Genomic DNA, 23798 nt, shown 5'->3' with positions numbered 1-23798 from the left:
TTTGACAAAAAATGAATTGGCAAGGGTTAAGCTCAAATCCCATCACTTCCCCAGGCTTAGCAGCCTCACTCCACTTGACAGGGAGACACCTCCACCTCACATAGGAACACTGGGCCAAAGTGTGTAGGCTCATAATTCCTACTTAAGCACTTAAAACACCCATTGAAGTCATGAGAATTTAAGGATTTAAATTGAAGATTAAGAGCTGAATAATCTTTAGGGATTGACTCCCTCTTTCTCTCAAAAGGCAACAGCTTTTATTCTTTTTTTTTTTCAGTAGAGGAGAAAGAAGCAGCTTCTTCCTTCCCTAAATACATTCAGACACATTGAGTGCCTAGGTCACTCCACTTCAGTAGATTCACACTGTCATTTCCCTGGCCACCATCCCCACAATCAGAGCAAACTTGTCTACAGCTGAAATTTGGACAGGTTAATGTTTGCTCATAAAAAGATTCAGCAGGAGAGAGTGAAATTTCCCTCAAAAGGCCAATGGTCAAGGCCCTCACCAAGGGGAAAGGACTGACAGCTGGTGCCTAACATGAGAATTGGACATTGTCTCTGCAATTGCTTTCATCACATGCTGTAACCAGTGCAAGAAAAACTCCACTATTTTCTCCTCCTCATATAGCATGTCCTTATTTAACTATTTAACACACAGCATAACTGACTTAACAACTATATTCTTAGTTAACTTATTTAAATGCAGCAGTTACTAGATACAAAAATTTTGTTTCTAGAAGACCTGTGAGGCCTTTGGTCCTCTGATGGAACAAAAGCAGAGATTGCCCAGCTAAGGATCCTAAACTCCAGACCCTCATGTTTTAAAATACTGAAATAATGCACTGATAATAGAAGAAATACATCAAAAAACCAAAGAATGTCTACAGTCCAACTGCCACATCAGGAAACAGTCAGCAGGGAAGTTATTATTTTAACACTAGCTTCTTACTATATATTGCATTCCCTCAAAAACCTTATTTGCTGACCTTCAAAGCAGTATTTCATGTGACTTTTAAGTTCAATCAAACTAACATTCAGTGACCCAGGCTGTCACCTGAGATGTGCAATTGAAGTGTCATAATGAATCTTAGATAACTTGATTCAAGTTTGCCTTACTGACTCAAAAGAGCCACGTGGGTTTGGGTTTTTTTAGCACATAGAATCTCTGCCTAATTTTTTTGTCAGGAAAAAAAAAGTCTGCAGTGGCCAATTATAAGAGGAATATTCTTTTGTAAGAGGGTATCATTTATTCTGCGAGAACTGCACTTTTTAATCTGCTTTGCAAACAGCAGAGATGGGATTTTTTTTTTTTTTATCTGTTGGCTGCAAGCACTGCTCCTGTCCCTGTGGCAATCAGCAAGTCACTGGATCATTATTGCTTTGTGGAGCAGACTCCAGGTACCCTGGGAGATGCATTCTTGGGATCCAGCATGTAGGGAACTGTGGCAACACATCAATGCTGGGCCCCAGCAACCAGCTGGTGCTTTTGTGGGACCACACTGAGCTCCGGTTCCACTGGATGAGGAATTTAAGGACCCCATGGAAAGACTAGGAAGGCTTTTCATTCAGTTGAAAAAATAAGACACAAAAAAAAATAACTTCAACGCCCAAAAAATCGTGATAAAAGGCTTGGGAAAGTGTTTGTATTCTGCTGAAACCACTCGTAAATAGCTGTTCAACTCTCCCAACATGCCTGCCTAGAGGAGGCAAGGCAAGCACAATTAAAAGCAGAATATTTAACTATTCACTTCTAGTTGTAGAGCTGGTGACTAAAACTGCTTGCCTAAGCTTCAGAGAAAATATCTGCTGATCACAGGAATCAGCAAAGTTCTCAGAAATCTCAGCTGAAATCAGAAGCCAATAAAACAGGATGAAAAATTATGAAGAGTCCACACATCTCAGCTGTTCAGACAAATAAAAAAAGCCCAACACAGTCAGAACCTGACGTTTGAATCAAATTTAATGAGACATTTAGAAAAATCATGACTGGCACCTTTGGAAAGGAAAGATACCATTTGCAGCAAATGAAATTTTAGTAAACAGTGCAATGAAAGCAGGTGGTGAGGAACCTGGCTTTGCTCAAATGTGATAAATGAAGCCTCTTAATGCAACAAAAAACTAGAATGGGACAAAAAAGAAAACTGAAATGTGTCCTGTATCAGCAAGCTCCATACAGTTCAAGTGTTCTTAGTGCCTCCTCAACACAGTGTGGTTAGTGCACAGCTTTTATAGCATTCCCCCTGTATGCTTTTCATGCAAAAATTAATTACTTCTATCTGTCGGGCATTATAAGCTCTCTTACATTAAAATGAGGTTTTGTTTGTTTGTTTCTCTGGTGGTTTAATTATTGCATCAAGATTACAGCTGATGAACAACAGCCTAAAGGTAGAGATGTAGCTGAAGTCTAAAACATACCAGTGTATAAATAAATGTGAGTATGCATGCAGCTATGGACAATGCTTCTTTTCATAAACAAATAACTCAAAACTTACAACACTTTTTGGGAACTTTACACTCAGTTTATGAACATCCTTTGAAGTCACTCCTCAATACAAAGTGACTTGGGGTTAATGAAGAAGCATCACTAATTCTTTTACTACGGTAAAGGGGTAATGGAGGGAAAAGTGAAAGGGTAATGGAGGGAAAAAGTGTGAGAGAGGTGCAGTCATTGAATGAAAACACAACCACTGTGAAGAACAATGGTTTGACCACACACTAACACTTATCCTCAGGCTTACATCTCATTAGTCACATTCAAGCCAACCTTGATGGTTAAATACTAAAAGAGTTGGCATAGCAGAGAAACATGAAAACAGAACACTGCATTTTAGACAAAATTCAGCTAAACTCTGCATTAGCTGAATGTTGTTCAGTTCAATACTTCACAGCTACAACCTAAGAACAATCCCTGCCTCACTGTTTTTTGAGGATTGCATTCTGAGGGTCTCTTGCACTACAGTGATAGATACTCCCAGGAAAAAGCTCTTAAAACTTTTATTAAGTTTTATATAGTAAAACATATAGTTTTACTATATAAAATAGTATATAGTATCTGGGCAGCACATAATTATCTCAGGCCATCTCATGAGCAACAAAGCTAACTGGTGTACTGAGCAGAAGAGCAGAGCCCAAAAATGCTGGAGAGATCAAGGAGGTGGGTGCTGCAGGCAAGTCCTCCCAAACCCAACCAGTGCAACTTCTCACATCACTGAAGTCTGGGAGGGGAGGGAAATCAAAACTCTTCACCTAAAGCAGGATTTTACTTAAGCAAAAAGGAAGCTGTTCTCAGATTTCAGCTTCAAACCACATTGCCATTTTTTTTCCTCCCACCTAAAATACAGTCTTTTGTCTTACATGTAGGTTATAAAGCCACCCTGAAAACAAACCCTATTTTTATTATACAGCTGAATAACACCTATCACAGTGATAGCCTGTGTCTGAAAACACAAGTCTCAAGCACTGTAGAAATATATAAATGCCTCTATAAGTATATACAACTCCTCTATTCCCATGCTGTGTGATATATACACACACTTCCTGACAGATCTAATCATGACTGAGAAAAAAACTCCAGAGACTTCAAGGAAATAGTATAGCTACCCTAAAACTCCAGTGGAATCTCTTAAGGAAGGCTAAGTATAAAATTAGCAAAAAACAAACCAAAAGTACTTCGTGAATGACTACAAGCACATTGAATCAGGTTAAGTAAATTTTATATATATATATATATATATATATATATATATATATATAGGCTGTTATCCTGTCTGCCTGCCTAATATATCACATGATTCTTGCAATTCAGCTAAGCATTTCAGGGCAGTTCAGTTCTGCTGTTGGTTAAACAACTTCAACAAAATCATTCTCTGCTTTTTCAAGCAGCAAAACTTTTTTCTTGATATAGTCAAGCAACAATCTAATATTCCCCACTCCAGAAAGCCAGCCTGTGATAAGACATACAACTGACATATGTTCTATCAAAATTCCCCTTGGGCTTAAACATAGCCCTGATCAGGAATATCAAAGAAGAGCATCTGATGAGGCTGTAGTTCAGACAGCCCTAACTCAGTTTATCCCCTGTAGCTCCAAACAGTTTAATAGATTATACAGTCTTTGTATCTATGAACCAAAATACCTCCCTGCAGCTTTATTTCTATTTCAAGGAATGACAGTGCCAGCTTTTATGCTGGTTGTTGGATGCTTATTTTTATGTCAGAACAAAAAAATTTCACTATCTCTCTAACTCAAGTAATATTCTTCTCCAAGACCTAAGTCAAAGAAAGTGCACCAATCAACTAGGTTAGAGATTCAAAAAGATTTTTTCAACTATTTCAATTTGAAAGGGAATAGACAGCTCATGCTCCCTGTATCCTGAGATCAGAACGAGGGTATGATGACTGCATCTCAATTCTCTGGTCCCAGAAGGGTCATCCTCAGTCTCCTTTAAGTATTTCTTTTGAAGGATAGAGAGTTATCATCTGTAACAGGAACTCATCCAAGAAAATACTTGGGTTGCTTCTCCCTCAAGACTTCTAATTTTCTTGCAGTTTCTAGCCCTGACACTTTGTGGCTGGCTCAGATTTTCTCAGCATCACAAATTCTTGAGAATTCAATATGCCCACTGGTTTCACAGGGGTCAGATTAAGCCTGTGAAGAAAATGAAATAGAATTTCCTTGTTTTTGTAATAACATTAAAGGAACAGGTCTCGAGTTGGTCACTTTAGAATCAATTAAAATAAAGGAGAACCTTCCAGGGAATTATTTATATACAAAGGAGATTATGGCTAAAACTTACATGTTTTACATGTTACAATTGGAAGAAAAAAAAAAAAAAACAACCCACAATTGATATAACTCAGGAATTTATACTGATTGCATTCCTGTGCAGCCCAAGACACAATTTTCTTACCATTGTTCCCTATTAGTTTAAGATCTATGCAACGTGCAAAATAGATAGAACTGCACTTCAGTTATTTATATTGCATTAACTAAGAGAAAAATAACTTTACTCACCTGGAACAGAAATGCATTTGTTTCCAAATGTTTAATGAGAGAGGATGGTTCAGTTCTCCTCCACATTAATCATCTCTTACACATTAATGAATCCCCAATAATGCCAATACTAACCAAGGAAGAGCTGACACAATCTCTTAGCACTCACAGTGCCACTTTCCCCATGTAACCACAACAGAAACCCAAGTACTCCTGGCAACCCAAACCAGTGCGTGGCAAAAGCTGAATGTCTTGACAACATCCAGTGTTCCGTGGTCTTTTATGTAGGATAGAACGGACAGTATAAACAGCAAGGTGATAATTACTAAAAGCTATGTTAGTGCACTGCAACTCCTGTGTTGTCAAGCATCAGCTGCCCTACCAGCCACAAAGTTGTGTCATGTTTTAGCCAAATTTGCTATTACTGTTTGTACAGAAAAATCTTGAGATGAAAAGCACACAGTGGCAGTGCCAGGCTCTGAATTGATTCACACAGAAAAGCAACTCTGGAAATTGGGCCTTACATTCTTTCACAAACTGAATGCACTTCAGATTGCTGCTGACCTTTTCACAATAGCACTGATTCAGGTAGCTGGACTGAAAGGCAAGAAGTAAATAAAGTCACCTAAGGGGTTACAGGTTCAAGCAAGCTTCAGAAGAGAGTATAAGGCCTGACCTTCAAAGGTTAGCATCAATGTCACTTGTATCCAAGTAAATGGAGGAAACTTTTCATTACAAACACAAACATGGGGGGTTTTAAATAGCCCTTATAATTCCAGTGGAGCAGAGTGCTTAACTGAAAAGTAATTCTTGTGCATGAAACTGAGACCTCTAAGACTGGTGTCTTAAAAGTCTGAATCACCCTAATAGTTGGTTCCACTTGTATCTCAAAATAATCTTGATCTTCCCACATACTTGCCTGATTTTCCTTTTTGTCAGTTAAGTTACAAGTTGATACAAGCACTGCAAAATTCTTCCCTTTTTGACTAGGAAGCAAACAACGGAAAACAATGCCCATATTCTAGAGGTCAGGAAGACCTTCACAGAGAGAAAATAATCAGGATTGTTCCTTCTCCTGGAAACAGGAATGCATCAGCAAAAATTTCAGGCTGCCACAACATCCCACACAAGCCAACTGAGAGCACATTCACCAAGCACTGAATCAAATCCTCACAAAACTTACTTTTATTGCCTTAGGGATGAGGGACTGGAAAGCAAGGAAACAAAGACCTGAGGAAAGAGAAAACGTGGAAATGGCAACAGCAACTTCTTGAACATCCACCGTGATGTTCTAGTGATGTCCTACTTTACAATCTCTCCCTTGAGCAGGAGCACCACCAAGCCTTTCATCTTGGGCCCTGAAGGTGGAAAGCAGAGAGAGCACCTGGGCAGCCTGCCAGGATGGAAGTTTGTGCTGCTCCAGGAATCTGCCTGCTTTGCCTAGACCTAGAGCCAGCCCTCAGGCAACCAGTAATTTTTCAGTGCAAACTCTTTGCAAATTAGATCCATCTCTCTTTCTGCACAACACAGCATGTCTCTGAGCTACCACTAACTCACAGTCATGTCTGGAGCTGCTGCTGTGTATTCATATCATTATCTCAGCACTAATAGCTACCAATATGGACAGATGCATTCTCTGGTGAAAGCTTGAAGGGAAAATATGAGTCACATGAATTAAGGAACAAAATAATGAAAATGAAGATGAGAAGTAAACAATCCTAAGGAAGATGAGAGACAAAAAGCAGTTTACGTTGCAAATTTCATCCTAGTGGTTTTCAAACATTTTCTTAAGCTTGTGATTAGAGAGAAAATCTTTTCTTACTGTTGAAACACAGGGATGGCTCCAGGGACAGCTGGTGTGAGGAATACACAGCTTCAGGGAGGGAGTTAAGGGAAAGATATAAACACAGAAACAACTTCAACAGAATCGATAAAAAATTAGGTGAATAAAATGTAATTAATCAATAGTGAAAACGAAAACTGAGGTTTCTAATCTAGAAATTAAAGGAGGAAATTAAAAGAAAGTGCTAAGAACAACAGACAGCGAAAAAACTTCAAGTATACCTGAAGGGTATTCTGATATTTACCCTCTAGTTATGGAGAACAGGCTATTTTCAGACTAAATGGAAAAATGGCAAGATATTTCTTTTGAAAAAAACTTATGTACTAAAAATATTGCAAGAGTCAGCAAATCGACTAACATCAATAAAAGAGTTCTCTTTATAAACACCATACATATTTTTGTACTGATTTCATTTAGTTGAATCAAATCCCATTCTAACTTTTTCTCTTTTCCCTAGCCACCAAAATGTCAGGTACAAAGAAGAAATTCCTTAAGTAGAGGTAGAAAAATGTACTTGTAAGATATTTTTTTCAGAGACAACTAATCTACATGAAATTGATTTTTCTCCCACAAATCTTACAGACTGGGAGGAATTATCTTTCTAAAACTTAAATATGCAGGTGAATATTTTATACAACACCCTTCTTCAGCTTTCAATAACATTCAATAAATAAAAATGGGGGGAAATAAAACATTTCATACTATATAAGAAGTCTGCTTACTTTTCTACTTTGCAGATTTTTGTCATATTATTTTGCTGTCCCTTATCAATTACCTTTATTCAGTAAAATTCAAACCAAAACAGAGAAACACAGAGACTGGGAAATAGACAAGATTCTACATCCACAAAGGTGTTTGGTTTGGGTTTTGTTCAGTTTTGGGTTGTTTTCTTCTAAGTCTCCATGTGAGGACTTGTTTCCAACTGAACTGCTCCTGTTGAGGTAGCCTTTGCCACAGAGCAAAGTATTCTTTACATACTGAAATATTTTGAGATTCTTTCCCTGCCCTCCTCTTTGCTGCAGTTTATAAGCATAGAGAATAAAATGTTGTATTTACAATGAACATCCAAATCAGCATTTGTGTCATTTTGTTAACTTGAGGTAATTTTAGGAAATATTTGATGTGAAGTTATGTATATATATATGTACACCTATGCAGCACAGAACATAAGGTTAATACAGTATCCAGAGCAGAGCAATTGTAGAAAACAGACCTTTGTGAAGCAGGATTTCTGGGAGGGCAGCAGACAGAAGGATTATCATTAAAAGCTGACCCAGAAGTCAAGTCTATGGACACCAGCCAAAACCACAGTCATACATCAGTGCTACACAGAAGGTTTATATGGTACCACATAATGTTAATGTCATCTGCCAAACCACAATACAGAGAAATTAGAACAGCTGCAACAAAATCACTACTGAGGAGGAGTCGAAAATCCAACAAAATTCATCTGATTTTATACAGCAAGAAAAAGATCAGCTGTGGGAATTCAGTGGCTTGACTTTTGCTCTGAAGTTTATTCTTCTTCAGTTTAAACTGCTCATGAAAAGTTCTGCACAGTAAACAGCTTTTTACATACATGAAGTGATGAGTCCAAGTGATGAGTCATTAGATATAAACTTGATGAACCCCTCTCATCTCCAGAACCATTACAGAAGCCACATTGTATGCCAGTCCCATCAAATCACCCTAACTCTTCCTTATGCTACAAGATTATCAGGTTTTCTGAAGCTGCCTGGTATTTCAGAGCTTGTTGCTCGTGTCAAAAATGTCACCCAAGTTCTTCTCAGCAAATTAAAATAATGTTTCAAGAGCACAGAAGGGAAATAGCAATGTTGTCAAGGTCCTCCTGAATGGAAGTCACCAGTGGTTCTAGAGCATTCTGTCAGGACAAAAACTGGAAGTTTTTTTTTTAATATAAAAGCATTTGATTCTTTTAACAACACAAAGGTGACACTGATTATACTACTTGAATATATCCCCACAGAAATAGGTAGGAAACAATTACTCTGCTTTTGCTCTTCACCCTGGAGTACAAAGCAGAAAAATCACCAAATCCTTTTCAGAAGAGATGGCTGTTTGCCTGTTGGCATCTAGAAAGTGAGAATAATCACACTAGCAACTACAAGCCTAACTTTCAGCTGATCTGGTTTGATTTTTCTCATTCCATTTCTGAGCTTCAGACTCTCTATGTGCTGACACTTTCCTGTCTCTTACTCTGCATCATGCAGATTGTCCTATTAGTACTTGGGAAGTAGCCACAGGCTACAGAGTTTTCTTGCTTTGAAGCAGCCTTCCAGGTATTTGCAGGTCTGCTGTACACATCAAATAATGTGTCTGGAAAGATCAGCAGGAGACAGACTCAAATTCACTCCTGCTTTTGCCACTCAACTACTCTGCCATCTGCAACTAACCCCATGTATGATACTTCCAGCCCTCAGCACAGGTGGTCTCACATCCTGTGCAAAAAAAATCCCTAGCTCCAAGCATACACGTGCTGCTCCAAGTTTAATGCTTGTCCCCAGCACACCTGGGACTCTCCAGTTACTTGTGTGATTCCCAGAACTTCCCCATCCACATGTGATAGAGAAACAGATGCTGGTTCAACACTTGCACATCAGCAGTTAAATCTCAGTCAACTTGATTCATTGGAACAGCTCTACACATAGCTCTGCAAATGATGAATGCTCTACTTATGCCTGAAAAAACCCTCAACTTTTCTGTTTTTAAGTGAAATACATTGCTTTTACACAACACAGAAAATCTCAGCTTATCTTCTTTATTTATTACAAGCTTCATTTACTTGTTTGTTTTGAAAAACTGACTTTCCTAAACACATCTGTGTTACTTTAAAATGGAATACATACAGCAGTGGGTACCCTCCATGCATATTTTGACATAAGGAGTTGCTAGCTACTTGAAAAGCAGTTACTGAGAATGAACAGCTAAAGCCTCTCTGGTTTTTGCTATTTATTTTACAAATCTGCTCATGCCGATTCTCTGACAAAAGTTAGAATTTTTTTCATTTATTCCACATGTGAAAATCAAAGCAGACTCAAACACAGTTCTTCAGAGACCTTAAAAGATCAAAATTATGCCACAAGGCCCAACAGAGTAGAACTGTGTGGATAAGAGCAAGCAGAAATAACAGTAAAAACACAGGTAAGGTAAAATACCCTCCATCAGAATTCACATGCACGATTACTTCAAGTACTTTGGAAGAGATGAGAAATCTGGAAAGCTCCAGGTGAATGATCTCATGGTGCACTCTGAACTAAGGTGCTTCTTACCAGTAGCATCACGAGTATGAAATAGTTTAACCTGACTACTTCAAAGGAAACAGTGATCTTACAGATCCTCCTTGTTTCCACAGGCATTTTGTATGCTTATGTATTGTTCACCTGTCTTGTGTATTCAGTTCTCTCACAGTACACACAGAAATTCAAAATTTTGAAAAAAAAAAAATTAAAAATCCAATATCTACCCCTATACTACAGCAGCATCCTGATAAATTGTACCTTCAGATACTTGCCTTTGACTTCATGTACTTAAATCACTTCACCCTGCATTTAAGAACATTATACAGCCAGCTATTAAATGATTCTATTCAGCAGATCAAACACAGAGGAGAGAAATAGGGTGAGGCATATAAAGAACTTGTTCAGAAAGGGGCTGTTCTGAGGAATGAAAGGAAGCTCTTCACAGGGCTGAAAGGAGCCTCCTCTTGGCTAATCGATTTGTCAGTCTGTGCTTCCCCCTGCTAAAAAGCTTTCTCTTCTCTGTGTTGCTTCCTAAGAGCTCCTCTCCTTCCAGCAAATTTATAATTTCATAGCATTCAGAAAACCTCTCTCTCATCTATCCCATGGTCTCAGGCAGCAAAAGCAGCTGTGTTTGCTCTGTTGCCTCATGTTTCCCCACATGCACAGAAGTCAGGGATTTCACTTGCTTTTCTGAAATTTAACACATAGACCAGACATGCTGCAATTCCCTATGATTTATTCAAGAAGCTCTTCATTTTCCTGCCTCTAGCACTATTGCACTGCTAACATCTCCAAAATTATTTCATAAAAAATGTTTATATTTTTTCCATAGAGGAAAAAACAGGAGAGTCTGGTCCTGTAGGATAAATATTAGGTCTTTAGGTAAATACCAGGTAAAAACACTAAACACTGATTTCATTTAAAATGGAAAAAAAGAACATTTACTGGATTTTGTATCGTATCCATTAAAGAGCCTTGTTATTGCCTTCTGATTTCTGAGTAGTCCTTGCATTACCTATAAAGCATCTCTTCTCTCAGTTAATTTGGAAAAAAGGTTTCTCTAAATACATCTATCTGCTGCTCATCTTGAAATAGAAATGTGTAAACTGGTTTCCCAGTCACTGAAAGTAAGCATATAGAACCCTTCAGAAGTTTGGTTTTGCATAGAGCTGACTAAATATTATAAGATTTGTAGTTGCAATTTACTGAACAGTTTTATAAACTGCTATTTAAAGCAGCCCTGTTCATTTTTATACATTAAAAAGTCTTTTTATGAAAGCAGGATCATTTAAGCCCAGTCCATGCAATTCTTTTTTTTTTCCTTTCATCCCATCTTCCAGTCCTTGAAGTATATTTTAACAGCTTGTCAAAAATGCCAGCTCCCTTCCATCACCAGAATCTGGGGAAATATTTTTCACAAAGTAGTTCAAAAACTTCCTACGATGGCCAAAAGATTAGATATTGCAGACTGACATGCAAGGGCATTAAAAAAAAGAAAAACCAAACCAAAAAACCACTCCACTGACAATTCAAAGTCAGGAAGGAATGTGGTAGATGCTGATTCATCAATACAACATAATCATGAATAACTGAGAAACAAAAAGGATAATGCCCCATTGTATTTTTTCCTCATAATACATCAACAGAAGTACCTCAGCTCCACTCTTCTGAGAAATAAGTTTCCTCTGTATCATAAGAAAATCATTTCAGCAAAGTACCTGGCCCACAGAAGCACTTTAGATGGACTACAGATCATAACTTCTATGCTGAAGCCTCAGTACACCTTCACACCTACCTTTCTCACAGATGTCAGCAGAATTCCCACTTCCTAAATTAATGCATCTTGTAAAGATATTGTTCTTTAAAAAAACATTTTAAAAGCCAGGTGTTTATGTCTGAAAATGTCATTTGGAAAATTGTAATGCCAGCATGACCATGCTGTGCCAAGGCACAACTGCAGCAATGAAGGAGGCCCACAGATAGAATCTGAATGGTTCAGGGACACTTGTACCCTTCAATCCATGTTTATGAATGTAAAAAGGGCCCATGTGATATCCACCAACATGAAACTGAACTTAGCAATGAAATTCATTCATCAGCCATTGATTTAATACTCTTTTTGCATAGGGATTTAAGGCCCTTTGAATATTTTACCTTCACAATAAGTAGAGTCCCCTTGGACAGAAAGGTAGCCACTCTTGCATTCACAGGTAGCTTTTGTGTTCCAGTTTTTGCACTCTGAATTTTCACCACATTTGTGTCCCTCTGCACAGAAGTTATGACCTGAAATACAAGGAACACGTGACCTCGGATTAAAAACAAACGTTTATTTCAGATATTGAAGTTTAATATTTGTACTGACTGTATTATGCTGAAATACTTCAGCATACTGCATTCCAGAAATTGCCTCTATAATTGTATCTGCTGCACTCAGGGGTTTTTGATTCCTTCATCATCTCATTCTCAGTAAAGCCATTTTGTTCAAAAACTTATTTGTATGACTAGCTTCAGTCAGGAGAGAATATCTAAACACCAGATTCAGATTCATATTTCTTGCCTCGACATTCTTTAAGGACCTTTGAAAACCTTTGGTTAATACTACTTATAGTTTTCCTTTACAGTAAGAAAAATAAAGGGTTATCCTGATGCTTTTGTTCACTGGGGGGTTTTCTAAACACACTTCAGTCCTCTACTAACTTAAATCTCAGATTTCTTCATTTTAGTGCACTTCAACTTATGACTCTGATCCTCTGACATTGGGTTGTGAGGTCATTTTTTAAAAAATGCAACACTTGCTATCAAGGACAACACTTCCTCACTGTTAATGTCCAACTCCATGTTAAACTTCAAATTAACAACCAGAGCATACTGCTTGTGTTCAGGTGGCTCAATCCTTCATTGTCACCCAGTCTGCAAAAAAGAATCAACTCCACTAATGAAAAGTACACAACCCCTTTCTAGTCTTCATGCATTTCACAGTCTGATAAAAAACACTCAAGTATTCCAGATCCAGCCTTGTCAAGCCTGGGTACATTTTATACTGGCAAAAAAAGGGTGCAGTTACAGTGCCTTTAGCCATTTGTGCAATCACCATATTTGATTTTATTTTTTTTTTTGTCTTTGTAATTATAATGGAAACTAAACCCTGGAACCCATCTCCCCAGAGTTATTCATTCAGTATCTCATTTATACTCCCCCAAGTGGGATTACTCTTCTGTTGGTGTTCTAGATAATATCCAAGAGACAACAAGTTTCATATTTTCTTTATCACTGTGTGCCCTAAGACTATAATATCCTGGCCTATCTCCTCCTTTAGAATAATAATTCTCCTTTGAATTCATCTACAATACTAGTTTTATATTCACTATTATTGGTAGATACTACTACTCAGAACCAATGGAATATACCAAGTGTGTTAAGCTACATAAAACCCCCACATTTTCAATTAGTGTGGATTGTTACTACTGTCTTAGGGTGTTTTACATTTATTTATTTATATTTGCCTCTCATTCAAACCCATTACCATTGTTTTACCTTTCTCAGCTGTTTCAGTCACAACTCACATAACTTGAGGCACCAAAGCAAAACCTTCGATCCTTTCAACATTTCACCTTGTGATCAGTTCACAGCATGTTTAACACTTACAATTAGACAAAGGAGTTTCAGCCTTTCCAGGGTTGACTTCCATGACAAATCCCAAGCCCCAGCTCAGTTCCTCTTCTCTAGCAGAGGAATTTCTCCCAAGCACGAGCCACTGATTAGTTTTCAACATCACATCAGAACCCAAAGAATTCTTCACTGTTTACTTCTCACCTTTGAAATTCATCAGTAGATCCAATGACTACTCAAACTACTTATTTTGTGCCCCTACAGCTGTCACTTTTGGCTAAAAATTCTCTGGAAAAACCTGTATTGCTTTTGTTCCCTTATCAATTCAAATGTGAACTGTCTCTCTCCACTTATAAGCAGACCCTTTATGTTTTCAAGCTTGAAAGCTGTTAAAAGAGCATAAAAGAAAGAAAAAAAAAAATAACACTCCAGTTCTGTAATCAGAGGCTCTAAGGAATTTCACATTGTTCTCTTCTAATTAGGAACACACAGATAGAACACCTACTACAACTCTAGATTTGGCATTTATTACTATACAAGATGTGAAACACTGCTTCCTACCTTTGAAAACGCTGACTAAAAGTGACTCAACTTCAGTTCCCAAAAGCATTTCAGAAAATTTGTTCAGTATCTCCATGAGAGGAAAGTGGAAGCTATTCCTAAGAGCATGCCTGGTGCTCCAACACTGGATGTTACCAAGCTTTTACAAAACAAATGTAATTTAAGACTAACCAGAAGGAAAAAAAAAAATGTACTTGATGGTACAAAAGAGTAAGGGTTCCCCGTGCCCCTCTCAGACTAAGCTCACATAATTTCATTAGAAGCTTTTCCAGACTTTTCTTCTGCAGTAAAAATGCACATTAAGTGCTTCAAAGGATCCAAGAGACTCAGAGCAAAGAGGTGCAGTTCTTGCATTTCTTAGACACTGAGCTTTTGGAGGAAAGGAAGGACTGAAGTGCAATCTACTTCATTTTAGTTCATATTGTGCCTGAGTGCTTTTCCTTTCCAGCAAATAAAAGCCACCTCACATTTGGATTGTAATGTGAAAAAATAATCTGTGTTCTTCTTAACTTTAACAATCCCGAGTCAATGTCTAATTTAGCTAAATAAATTACTATTTATTTAGCTAAATTGTTATTTTTTTTTAATTTGTTATTTTTAGCTAAATTGTTAATTGTTATTTAGCTAAATTGTTTCTTATTCTGCAAGACAGGAATACAAACAGGGCAACTGACTCTGAGGATCAAACTCATATTCCTGACTAAACATGGGGAGACCTAAGCATTGATTTAAACATAAATCTGTTCATTATCCATCTATTCATGGGAGCAATTACTTACCCTGAAGCAAGCAGAATGACAAATAATACAAATTTCTGATTTTTATTAATTCTTTGGTGTAAAATTGTCTATAGAACTTTCAGATGGCTACAAAGATGGATTCTGCAGTGGGGTCTCTGAATCTCAGCCCTGGCTGGCAGCTGGCAGAGGGGATGCATTCCCACTGCCCAGGTGAAAATAACTGAATAATTGAGACTTGAAAACATTCAGCAATGGCTTATCTGAGACAGCCAGCTCCTCTCTAAATATGAAAAATTGCTTAAAATAGAATCATAACATCCAAACACAGAGGCAATTGGAGAGAATTTGACAGAAGCACGCAAAATCTTAAAAAGTTCTGATAATCTAAACTAATTTCAGGACAACACAGATGACAAGGCAAGTGAGCATGAATTAAAATTACAGATAAACACATTCAGAACAGATGTCAGAAACCATTTTCCCCTCACATACAAATACAGCCATAAATGTGCACAACAGCCCTTCAAAGTCATTCAAGACATTCAAGATACAATTAGATACTACCAGCAGGGGAATTAAATATTGAAGAGTATGTTTAGATTTTTGATGGGTCTGATGACCTCTGTTCCTTCCTTCAACATAGCTGATAACATTACCCTCCTTCTTATCAAGGGTGCTGAAGTGTTTGCTCTGTTTTTTCTTAAGAAAATATTTTTATCTTTCTGCTTCTTTCTTCTGACTAAAGAGCAGCCATTAATGAATATATAAAAACAGTTATGAAAAACAATAAATTTCATGCTAACTGAGATAAAACTATCAATTCTGCAGCATCAGGAACTCCACAACTGGATAGGGCCTAGAGGTAACAAGGCATATTATCTAAAATTAATTCCAAAGTTAATTCCCAAAATTGTATTTTTGGAACACTTGAATATTGCTCTTATTTTTCCAAGCTTCTCAACATCTTCAGTCTCCAGTTCCCAGGATCTGTTGTTCCAGAACAGCACTCCAGGCTGTTTTATGCTACCATCCAGCTTTTTAAATACCAAACATGTTTGGTAATTTGGTTTAATTATTGATTGAAGAATGCAAGAACTCATTCAAGACTACAGCTGGAATCAATATATCTTACCCACACCTCTTCCTGCTTTTTTATGGCCATCACTAATGTGCCTCCAATTTTCTGAGGGTTTCTTTATAACATCTGTAATGCTTTCTATACTTCTTACAATACCCCTAGCTGTTCACTTCTAAAACTATAAAACTCCTGTTCTCTTGCTGTTCAAGAAGCTCCCTTTTAGTAATGCACATTTTACTGTTTCACATTTCAGAGGCTTCTAAATTGAACACTGACAATGCTTCTATTAATAGCATCAGCACTTTTCAAAAGGTCAAAGGTAATTTCAAACTAAGAATCTGTATTATTCTGATTTAACCCCACTGTTACTACTTAAATGTGTGAAGCAAATCTAGGGGACAACTCATAGGAAGAGTCAGGAAATTTGTGCTAGCAATTATACCCTTTCATGATCTGAATCAGTTTTTAATGAGTCATGAGTAATGAAGCACTTGGAATTGCAGTTTTTACACCTTCTGAGATCATGGTCCCAGAACTCAGTTGTTTTATATAAAAGAGAAACTTCATAAATTCTTTCAATGAATGCAGAGCTCGTTACATATTGTGTGTGTGCATTAGAATGCACAGCTTAACAAGCTTGTAATATTTTTCAGATCTGAAGCTCTTTTAAATCCTAAGTAATGTTATGACTAGGTTAAGAAATAAAGGAATTCATGTCTATCAATGTCCATTAAATCTTAATACAACTAAAACCTTGAAATAACTCACAGCAATGCATGAGAAACATTCCATTTCTGAAAAAACAAACTCAGTTTCATAGCTAGGCAGGGAGAGAGAAGAAATATTCTAACTGAAGAGCCTTCTCACCCTCTAACTGAAGGAATCAAAGCCTCCTTAAAAAAAAAAAAAAAACAAGCATTAAAAGGAAGGGTAACACAAGCCCCATTTTCACATTTAAATGCTGTAAATGACACACTTCAGGTCATCACTAGGACTCTCCACCCCTGGTAACCAGCCCCAAAAGTCAATCTAAATCCATCAGCCAAACCATATTACACAAGAGCAAATAAAAATTGCTTTCTCCAGAACTCAAACAGCTCTCACTACTTCATTATTTCCTCAGACTACTCTTTTTGTAGAGTTTCATGACTGAAACTGCTAGGGCTGTTAAGACTATACTTACATCCTGCAATTGTGAGCATAACAACATAAAAATTCTCTCATGAAACTTTATTTGGATTACTCATTCAAAAGGGAAAAAACCCACTCTTTCAAAATTATACAGAGTCTTTGGCAAGGAGAAAAACAGCTAAGGGGAACAATAAAACACTTTTATGCCACAATTTTTTGTATTTCATTTGTCCCTGGCCTGTAAAAAATGTACCAAGCATGCTGTAAAAAAAAAAGGTGATCCTCAAAAAAGCAGTATCATGTATTTTATTACACAGTGATTCTTTGTTAAATTTCAAAATTAACTAAAATTCTGTAAGCCTAAAAGAGAGCTTAATAATACCACCCTATCCTGCTGAAAAGTATAAAGTAGCCACAGAGCTGAAGCAGACATTTATATTAAAGTGCACAGATGAAGGGAAAAAACAGGTATAACCTACATATCATTCGAGGATAGATCCTACACAAAGATCTGATGAGGCAAATTTTTGTATGCAGGTACAACAAATCAAAAAAATAAGTTGTCATTGTACAGAAGAGTTCCTCCATACTTCATCTGCCTTGTTGTATTCCTTATACAATCATTTTACAGAAACCTAGAAAGTGGATTTTGGCAACATATTAGCTTTTGCTATACTATAAACCCATGAAGCAAGCCTGAAGAAATACAGATTTCCTTGCTGTCTTTTCTATTCTAATCATTTACACAGAGTAATAAATATCTAGGAAGCCCACCAGCTGTGTACATTTCAGTATTCAATTTGGTCCTTTGCTGACTCACAATTTCCATCAACATAAACATCACAGATATATGGGTTTTTTTTTCCTTGCATACCCTATTTTATTTTAGGCACTTATCTATTATTGTGTTAGAGATTGCAGTGATCCCTGAAGAGGATACAGTCTCATACCACACCATCATAAAGTTTCCATATTGCTCTTTGGTTTTTTTCCTTCTCTTGATCCCCTACATTTATCCTTTCATTAAATCAGAATTCCTTTGCTCCAGCTAAAAAAAAATGCAAGCTGCAAACCTCCTACCCTCACACAGTTCAGCAAAGGTATCCTGTAATTCTGCAGAATATGAAATTCTGATTAAGTTTTCTGTTTCCACAACTAGATACTAAAGGAAGCACAGGCTGATACAAAACCAGAACCTACCAGTCACTAGTATGTCCTGAGAAAAGTTTATATCAAATTACTGTTCTCATTTAAGATTATTAGAAAATGTTGATTAACTAAAGGCCTAGCTAAGGGCTAATGCAAAGATTGATTTGTATCATCAATACTAATAATGGGAAACTTGCACATGGTGGGCAAGTGATCCATGTAGGCTTCCAATAAGCACTCTGATGACTCAGAACAATACTAAAGTATTTCTTCCTCACTACTTTTGCTTGTACAATAAAAGTTGAACACAGTCTCCAAAAGAGATCATTATTCCAAACCAGAGAAGCACTCTGTCCTTTCCCAGTAGAGGACCTGTTGGCATGGAACAGGACAGAAGCTATGGGCTCCTTGTCATGTCACAGGGCACCTGTTTGCATTATACAACTGATACCAGATATAGAATTCTAAATAAATATCCATTTTTAACACCATCACTCTACAAGTGATAAAATTACATACTGCCACTTTGAGGTGCATGAAACTGAAACAAAAGCTTCAAGCAGGATATATTCTCCTTTAAGATATAAAAAGCAGTTTAGGAGTGCCAGCATCAACTTATGCCTTTGTAAAGTTGACAAAATTAATCACATCTTGAAGCATAATTTTCAAAAGAATTTCAAAAAGCAAAGATGAAATAGAAAAGTGGGTGGGACTGCTTTAGCAGTCAGCTGAAGCAGAACTGAAGTGGAAGTTGCATATATGAATTTGAAAGCACCACAGATCAGAATTCATGAGAACTGAAAGCACAATTCCTTCCTTAGCTTCCTGAGACCATCACACAATTATAAATATTCAAGTTATTTTATAAATAATAAAACCAGTTTGGGGATTAATATCTAAAAGGAGTACCTATCATTAACAATAATATAGAACTGACTAATTACAGAACTTGTCTTTCAACAACTTTGAAGCTTTCAGATTTCTGATGCTTTTAAGTAATGAAGACAATTTTTTCAGCACTGCACTACATCAAACTGAGCCATCTGTTAAGAAGTATCATTAAGACATCCAGCTCTCTGAGGGACAAAGCAGCAACATTTACTGCTTGCTTAAATAGTTACAGATGTTTCTGGAAACTGCTTAAAAAATTAATGTGTATATTCTTAGAACATGAGCCAGCAAGCAGACTCAAACATTCCAGCCCCTGCAACCATGTGCATATGCTCACAAGTTCAAGGCCTTAGTAAATATTGAACTGTGCATACTTATTTATTAATATTTACTGGTTAAAGGAGAGATTCAGAGTCCCTTCATTGACCTCTACAATGACACTGGAGGAATACACCTCCAGGCAAGAAAAAACAGCCGAGCAGCCCCCAGTAACCATCTAAGCCTGGAAATGTCTGATGCTCATGTGGTACATCTCCTGCTTGAAATTTCTGAGGTGCTTTTTGATACCTGCTTTTTCCTCACTTAAGGGGATTTTCTCAACTAACATTTCAGCTATTTTGTTCATCTGGCTTGTTTTCTGTAATTCTCCAGCTTAATAATTAAATGAGTCCTGAGACAGAGCTCAGATCTCAATCAGCCTCCAAAGAGCAGAATCTAAACATTATTGTGATTTTTAAATAGTTTTTAAAACCATTTCCAAAACCTTGTATGCTCAGTGCAGCTGCAAATTTTAGCAATATAAATATCCCTTTTTCAAATGCAACTTCTTCCTAATAGAAACCCTTAAGAGATACTGGGCTCTTTCTCCCCCAGACTCTTTCTTTTCTCCCTCCCATTCTCTAATTCAGAGCAATTACAGCTTTGTCTCTGGTAAATCTCCTACCCAAAGGAATATGACAGACTGGGTTTACTTGAAAGCTAATTTTAGAGTTTCAGGTTTATAAAGGTGTCTCACTTCTCATTAAAAAGGAATTGCCTCTTCCAGTGCATCCACTCATTGAATCAGCAACTTACATTCCTTCCAAGCATGCAGAGGCTCTGGCTTACCTCTGCAAACACTGCAGCATTGATTCTCTGGAAGAACCTGATCTTTTTCTGAGCAGTTCAATGGTGGACAAGTCTCTGTTACTTTTACCAGAACTCCATTCTGAAAATAAACAACATTTTAAAAAATAACATTGATGAAAACATGTGCAATGACAAGGATAATTAATTTTCAATTTATAAATTCAAAATGGAAAGATCTAGTAAGAACACTGGTAAAATAGCAGGCTGCAAGTTAAATTACATCAAGATATCAAATCTAAAATAATCCACTTGAATAGCTCTATGCTTGGACTTCTACAGTATTATTTCCCAATATGTTGTCTCCTAGAATAGTTGGTTTTCTTCCAAATATTTGAAGGAACTAAAGAATTTCACTCCAGGCTTTTGGGAAAGACCATCTTCCTGCTTGATGCAAATCTGAACTGTACTCATTTTATTTCATATTCTACACAACTCCCTGATGTTTTTTAATTCAAACAAACACAGCAAATAGAAAACCAGCACTTCTGAGTGTCATGTGTTGCTCTGTTGCAGTTATTCAAATGTGTCTGTTCTCCAAAATTACTGATCACCAAATTTCAACAAATCAGGTCCTTCAAAGATATGGCAAAGCAGAAATCCCATCTTGAGATATACATATTGAAATAGTTGTACAAAATGTAAATCAAGACCAAGATGGTCTTTGCTGGTATTTAGCCTCTCCATCCATGCCTCACTTCAGCTGAGCTCCAGAATGAGCTCTCACAGCATCAGCTGCTCTACACAGGTATGAACAGAGAAATTCCTGCTGTGTCTACAAGCTGCAAGGGATGCACCTGGCAGCTCAGCAGGACTGACAGTGGAGAAGTGCAGCAGACCTGGGGAATGGAATCCCTGGGACCCTTCTGCTATCACTGCTAGTTACTGCCCTTGAGACTGGAATCTTAAGGCTAGGCAAGACCAAGTTGTTCTCCTTTCCTGACTCTCTACTGGCAAGTTGCTGTCATGAAAAATAATATTAAAAAAAACAAAAAAAACCAAAACCACTGGCATCAGTTTTGGTGGGTTTTTTTTTCCTTTTAAAAAGGCAGCTCCCTATAGCATCACATACAGCATGCACCAATGAAGCAAGTGCCCACACCAGAACAGTGAAGTTAATGGAGGTATTAGGTCTCCTCCTGATCTCACTTCCTAAGTGAAAGGGAGGAATCCCCTATGGTTTCCTGTGCAACTGCAGCAGAAAAGGTGATAAAAGAAGCAGCTACAGTGAGACATCATTTACTATCACGTTATCAAACTACCAGCTGGAAAAACTCTGGCTATAACTCCTTGCCTATTGAAGCTCAGACAAGACAATTGCAGCAAAAAGGGTACAGTGTGGCAACACAGAGACAAAAAGCAGTGACTGATCAAAAAAGATGGCAAGAAATCAAAAAATAGTAGGGAAGTCAAATCAGTGATAAGGATGAGTCACAAAGCTCAAGACAAATTCAGTCCAAGCTCACACCTTTGATAGTGAATCAGGAGAAAAAACAAGAATAGACAATTCCATTAATTTAATAACAGTAGGATTTTATATCCCTGAATTTTCCCATTTTCTGCAGGGAAAACAAATCAAACATATTTGTAATTAAGTTTTAAAACTATTAAATGTTTCTGTGTTTAGTATTTTTTTATTAAAAGCAACTTGCTATTAACTAATGTAGACCCAATTATAACAATTACATTATTAGATTTCAGATTTTATCTACTAAGATAAATAAGAATAGTTCATTCTTCAGAATTATTGTTTCAGGCACCATTAAAAAATTAATAACTTTTTATATTCAATATACATAGTAATATATTCACATATGTAGTCATAGAATCTGGACAGAAATAGATGTTGAAAAAACATTCTGTAAAAATAGGTCAAGCTCCAACTGTGACATACAAAGCACAAAGAACAAGATCTGGAGCCAAATATTTACAACAAGATAATTAAATTTTTTTCTGTCATTACAAAAGTAAGTACATAAAAAACAATTGGCTATAAACCTAATCAGTGACATGCAGTGAAAATCTGAACCACAAAAAGCTCATGTCAGATGATGAGCTTCAGAAAATAAGAGCTAGATTTCAGATATGGTTACTTTGGGGTTTTGTTCTGTTGCTTGGGTTTCTTTTTTTTTTCCCCTCTTGTTCTAGGTATTGATCAGCCTTTCAAGAGAAAGTCCTAAATAGGGTCCTTAGCTGTCACTCTGCAAGTCACATTGTTCCTTATCTTTATGAAAACCTTTTCACTCAAGCTTCTTGAAAGTCACTAAGTCCTGTCCATCTTTCTAACATTTGTATGGCACTCTCTGACTGCCCATTCCCAGCAGTAATGAACAGGAATTTATTCTTGTACCCTTTGCTGTCAAGCACGTCACCCTGTTATGAACAGGCATCTTGTCACTCACAGGCATTAACCCAGAACTCAACTGATCAGCAGTAAAACCCCAACCCAGCAAAAATTAGAGTTCTTTCCACTGGCTTCAGACAAGCCATGTCACCAGCTTGGTGAAATCCACAACAAGAAAAACTAATGGTAACCTGGGCTGCATTAGGCAAAAATATTGCCAGGAGGTCAAGAATGGCAATGGGAACAGATTAAAACACAGAAACTTCTCTGAACATCAAGAAACACTTCTTCACTGTGGGGGTGAGTGAGCACTCCCAAAAGGTTGCCCAGGGAGGCTGTGGAGGCTCCATCCTTGAAGTTATTCAAAAGCCATCTGGGCACAGTCCTGGGCAACTGGCTTGAGGTGGTCTTGCTGGCCAGTGGGGTTTGACAAAATCAAGTCCCTTCCAACCTCAAGCATTCTGTGATTCTTAGCAACACTTCTGCACTAATTCTGTCATTTTGTCATTGTAAATTAATCTAGAGAGTGTTTGTGGGCAGGATTCCAGCTGGGAAATCATGTCCATCAGTAACATCTGTGCTTATAGTTAAGACGATGTGCATCATAAATAAACTTTTAGTCTGGATTAGTTTTCAGAAATATAAAAACAAACCCCTCTACTCACAGGCTGATAATGAAAAATCTACCATCTACCTGGTTGCATCGGGATTATTATTATTTTTAGGTGGAAAAAATATAAAAGCTAAAAGCCTCTTATATTTGGATCCCTAGCCATGCAAAGAATAAAATTACTGCCTTCAAATAAAAATTGAAATGTAATGTTTTAACTCCATTTTTCAATATTACCCTATCTACAATTACATCCTCCTTTACAGACACAAGAGCTACTACCCTAGATTTTTAAGTCATCTTTATCAACACTAATAAAATCACAGTTAATGTGTACCCTCTATTGTATTCCTCCGTGGATCAACAGCTTTTCAAACCTAACATCATCTTTTTTCAAGCCAGGGAAATTAAACCAGATTAAATGTTTTATAGCTGTTCCCCTAGCACAAAGCCCTTCCTATATTC

At 37.2% G+C, this 23798-nt stretch overlaps 1 protein-coding gene across 10 annotated transcripts in view; it reads right to left on the bottom strand.

Moving 5' to 3' along the window:
* NELL1 (neural EGFL like 1) overlaps positions 1-23798 on the bottom strand; it is a 232316-nt gene that overhangs the window by 145690 nt on the left and 62828 nt on the right. For all 10 annotated transcript variants that reach the window (XM_071762643.1, XM_071762645.1, XM_071762646.1 and 7 more), the window contains exons 11-12: positions 20362-20461; positions 12250-12378 (exon numbers count right to left, since the gene is read on the bottom strand). In XM_071762643.1, the coding sequence (XP_071618744.1) occupies positions 12250-12378; positions 20362-20461 (229 nt within the window). The remainder of the gene's footprint in view (positions 1-12249; positions 12379-20361; positions 20462-23798) is intronic.

Source organism: Heliangelus exortis, chromosome 18 (assembly GCF_036169615.1).
Source record: "Heliangelus exortis chromosome 18, bHelExo1.hap1, whole genome shotgun sequence".
NCBI classification, from domain to species: domain Eukaryota; kingdom Metazoa; phylum Chordata; class Aves; order Apodiformes; family Trochilidae; genus Heliangelus; species Heliangelus exortis.
The sequence above is the reverse complement of the archived record's forward strand: the minus strand, read 5'-3'. Positions and strand labels throughout refer to the sequence as shown.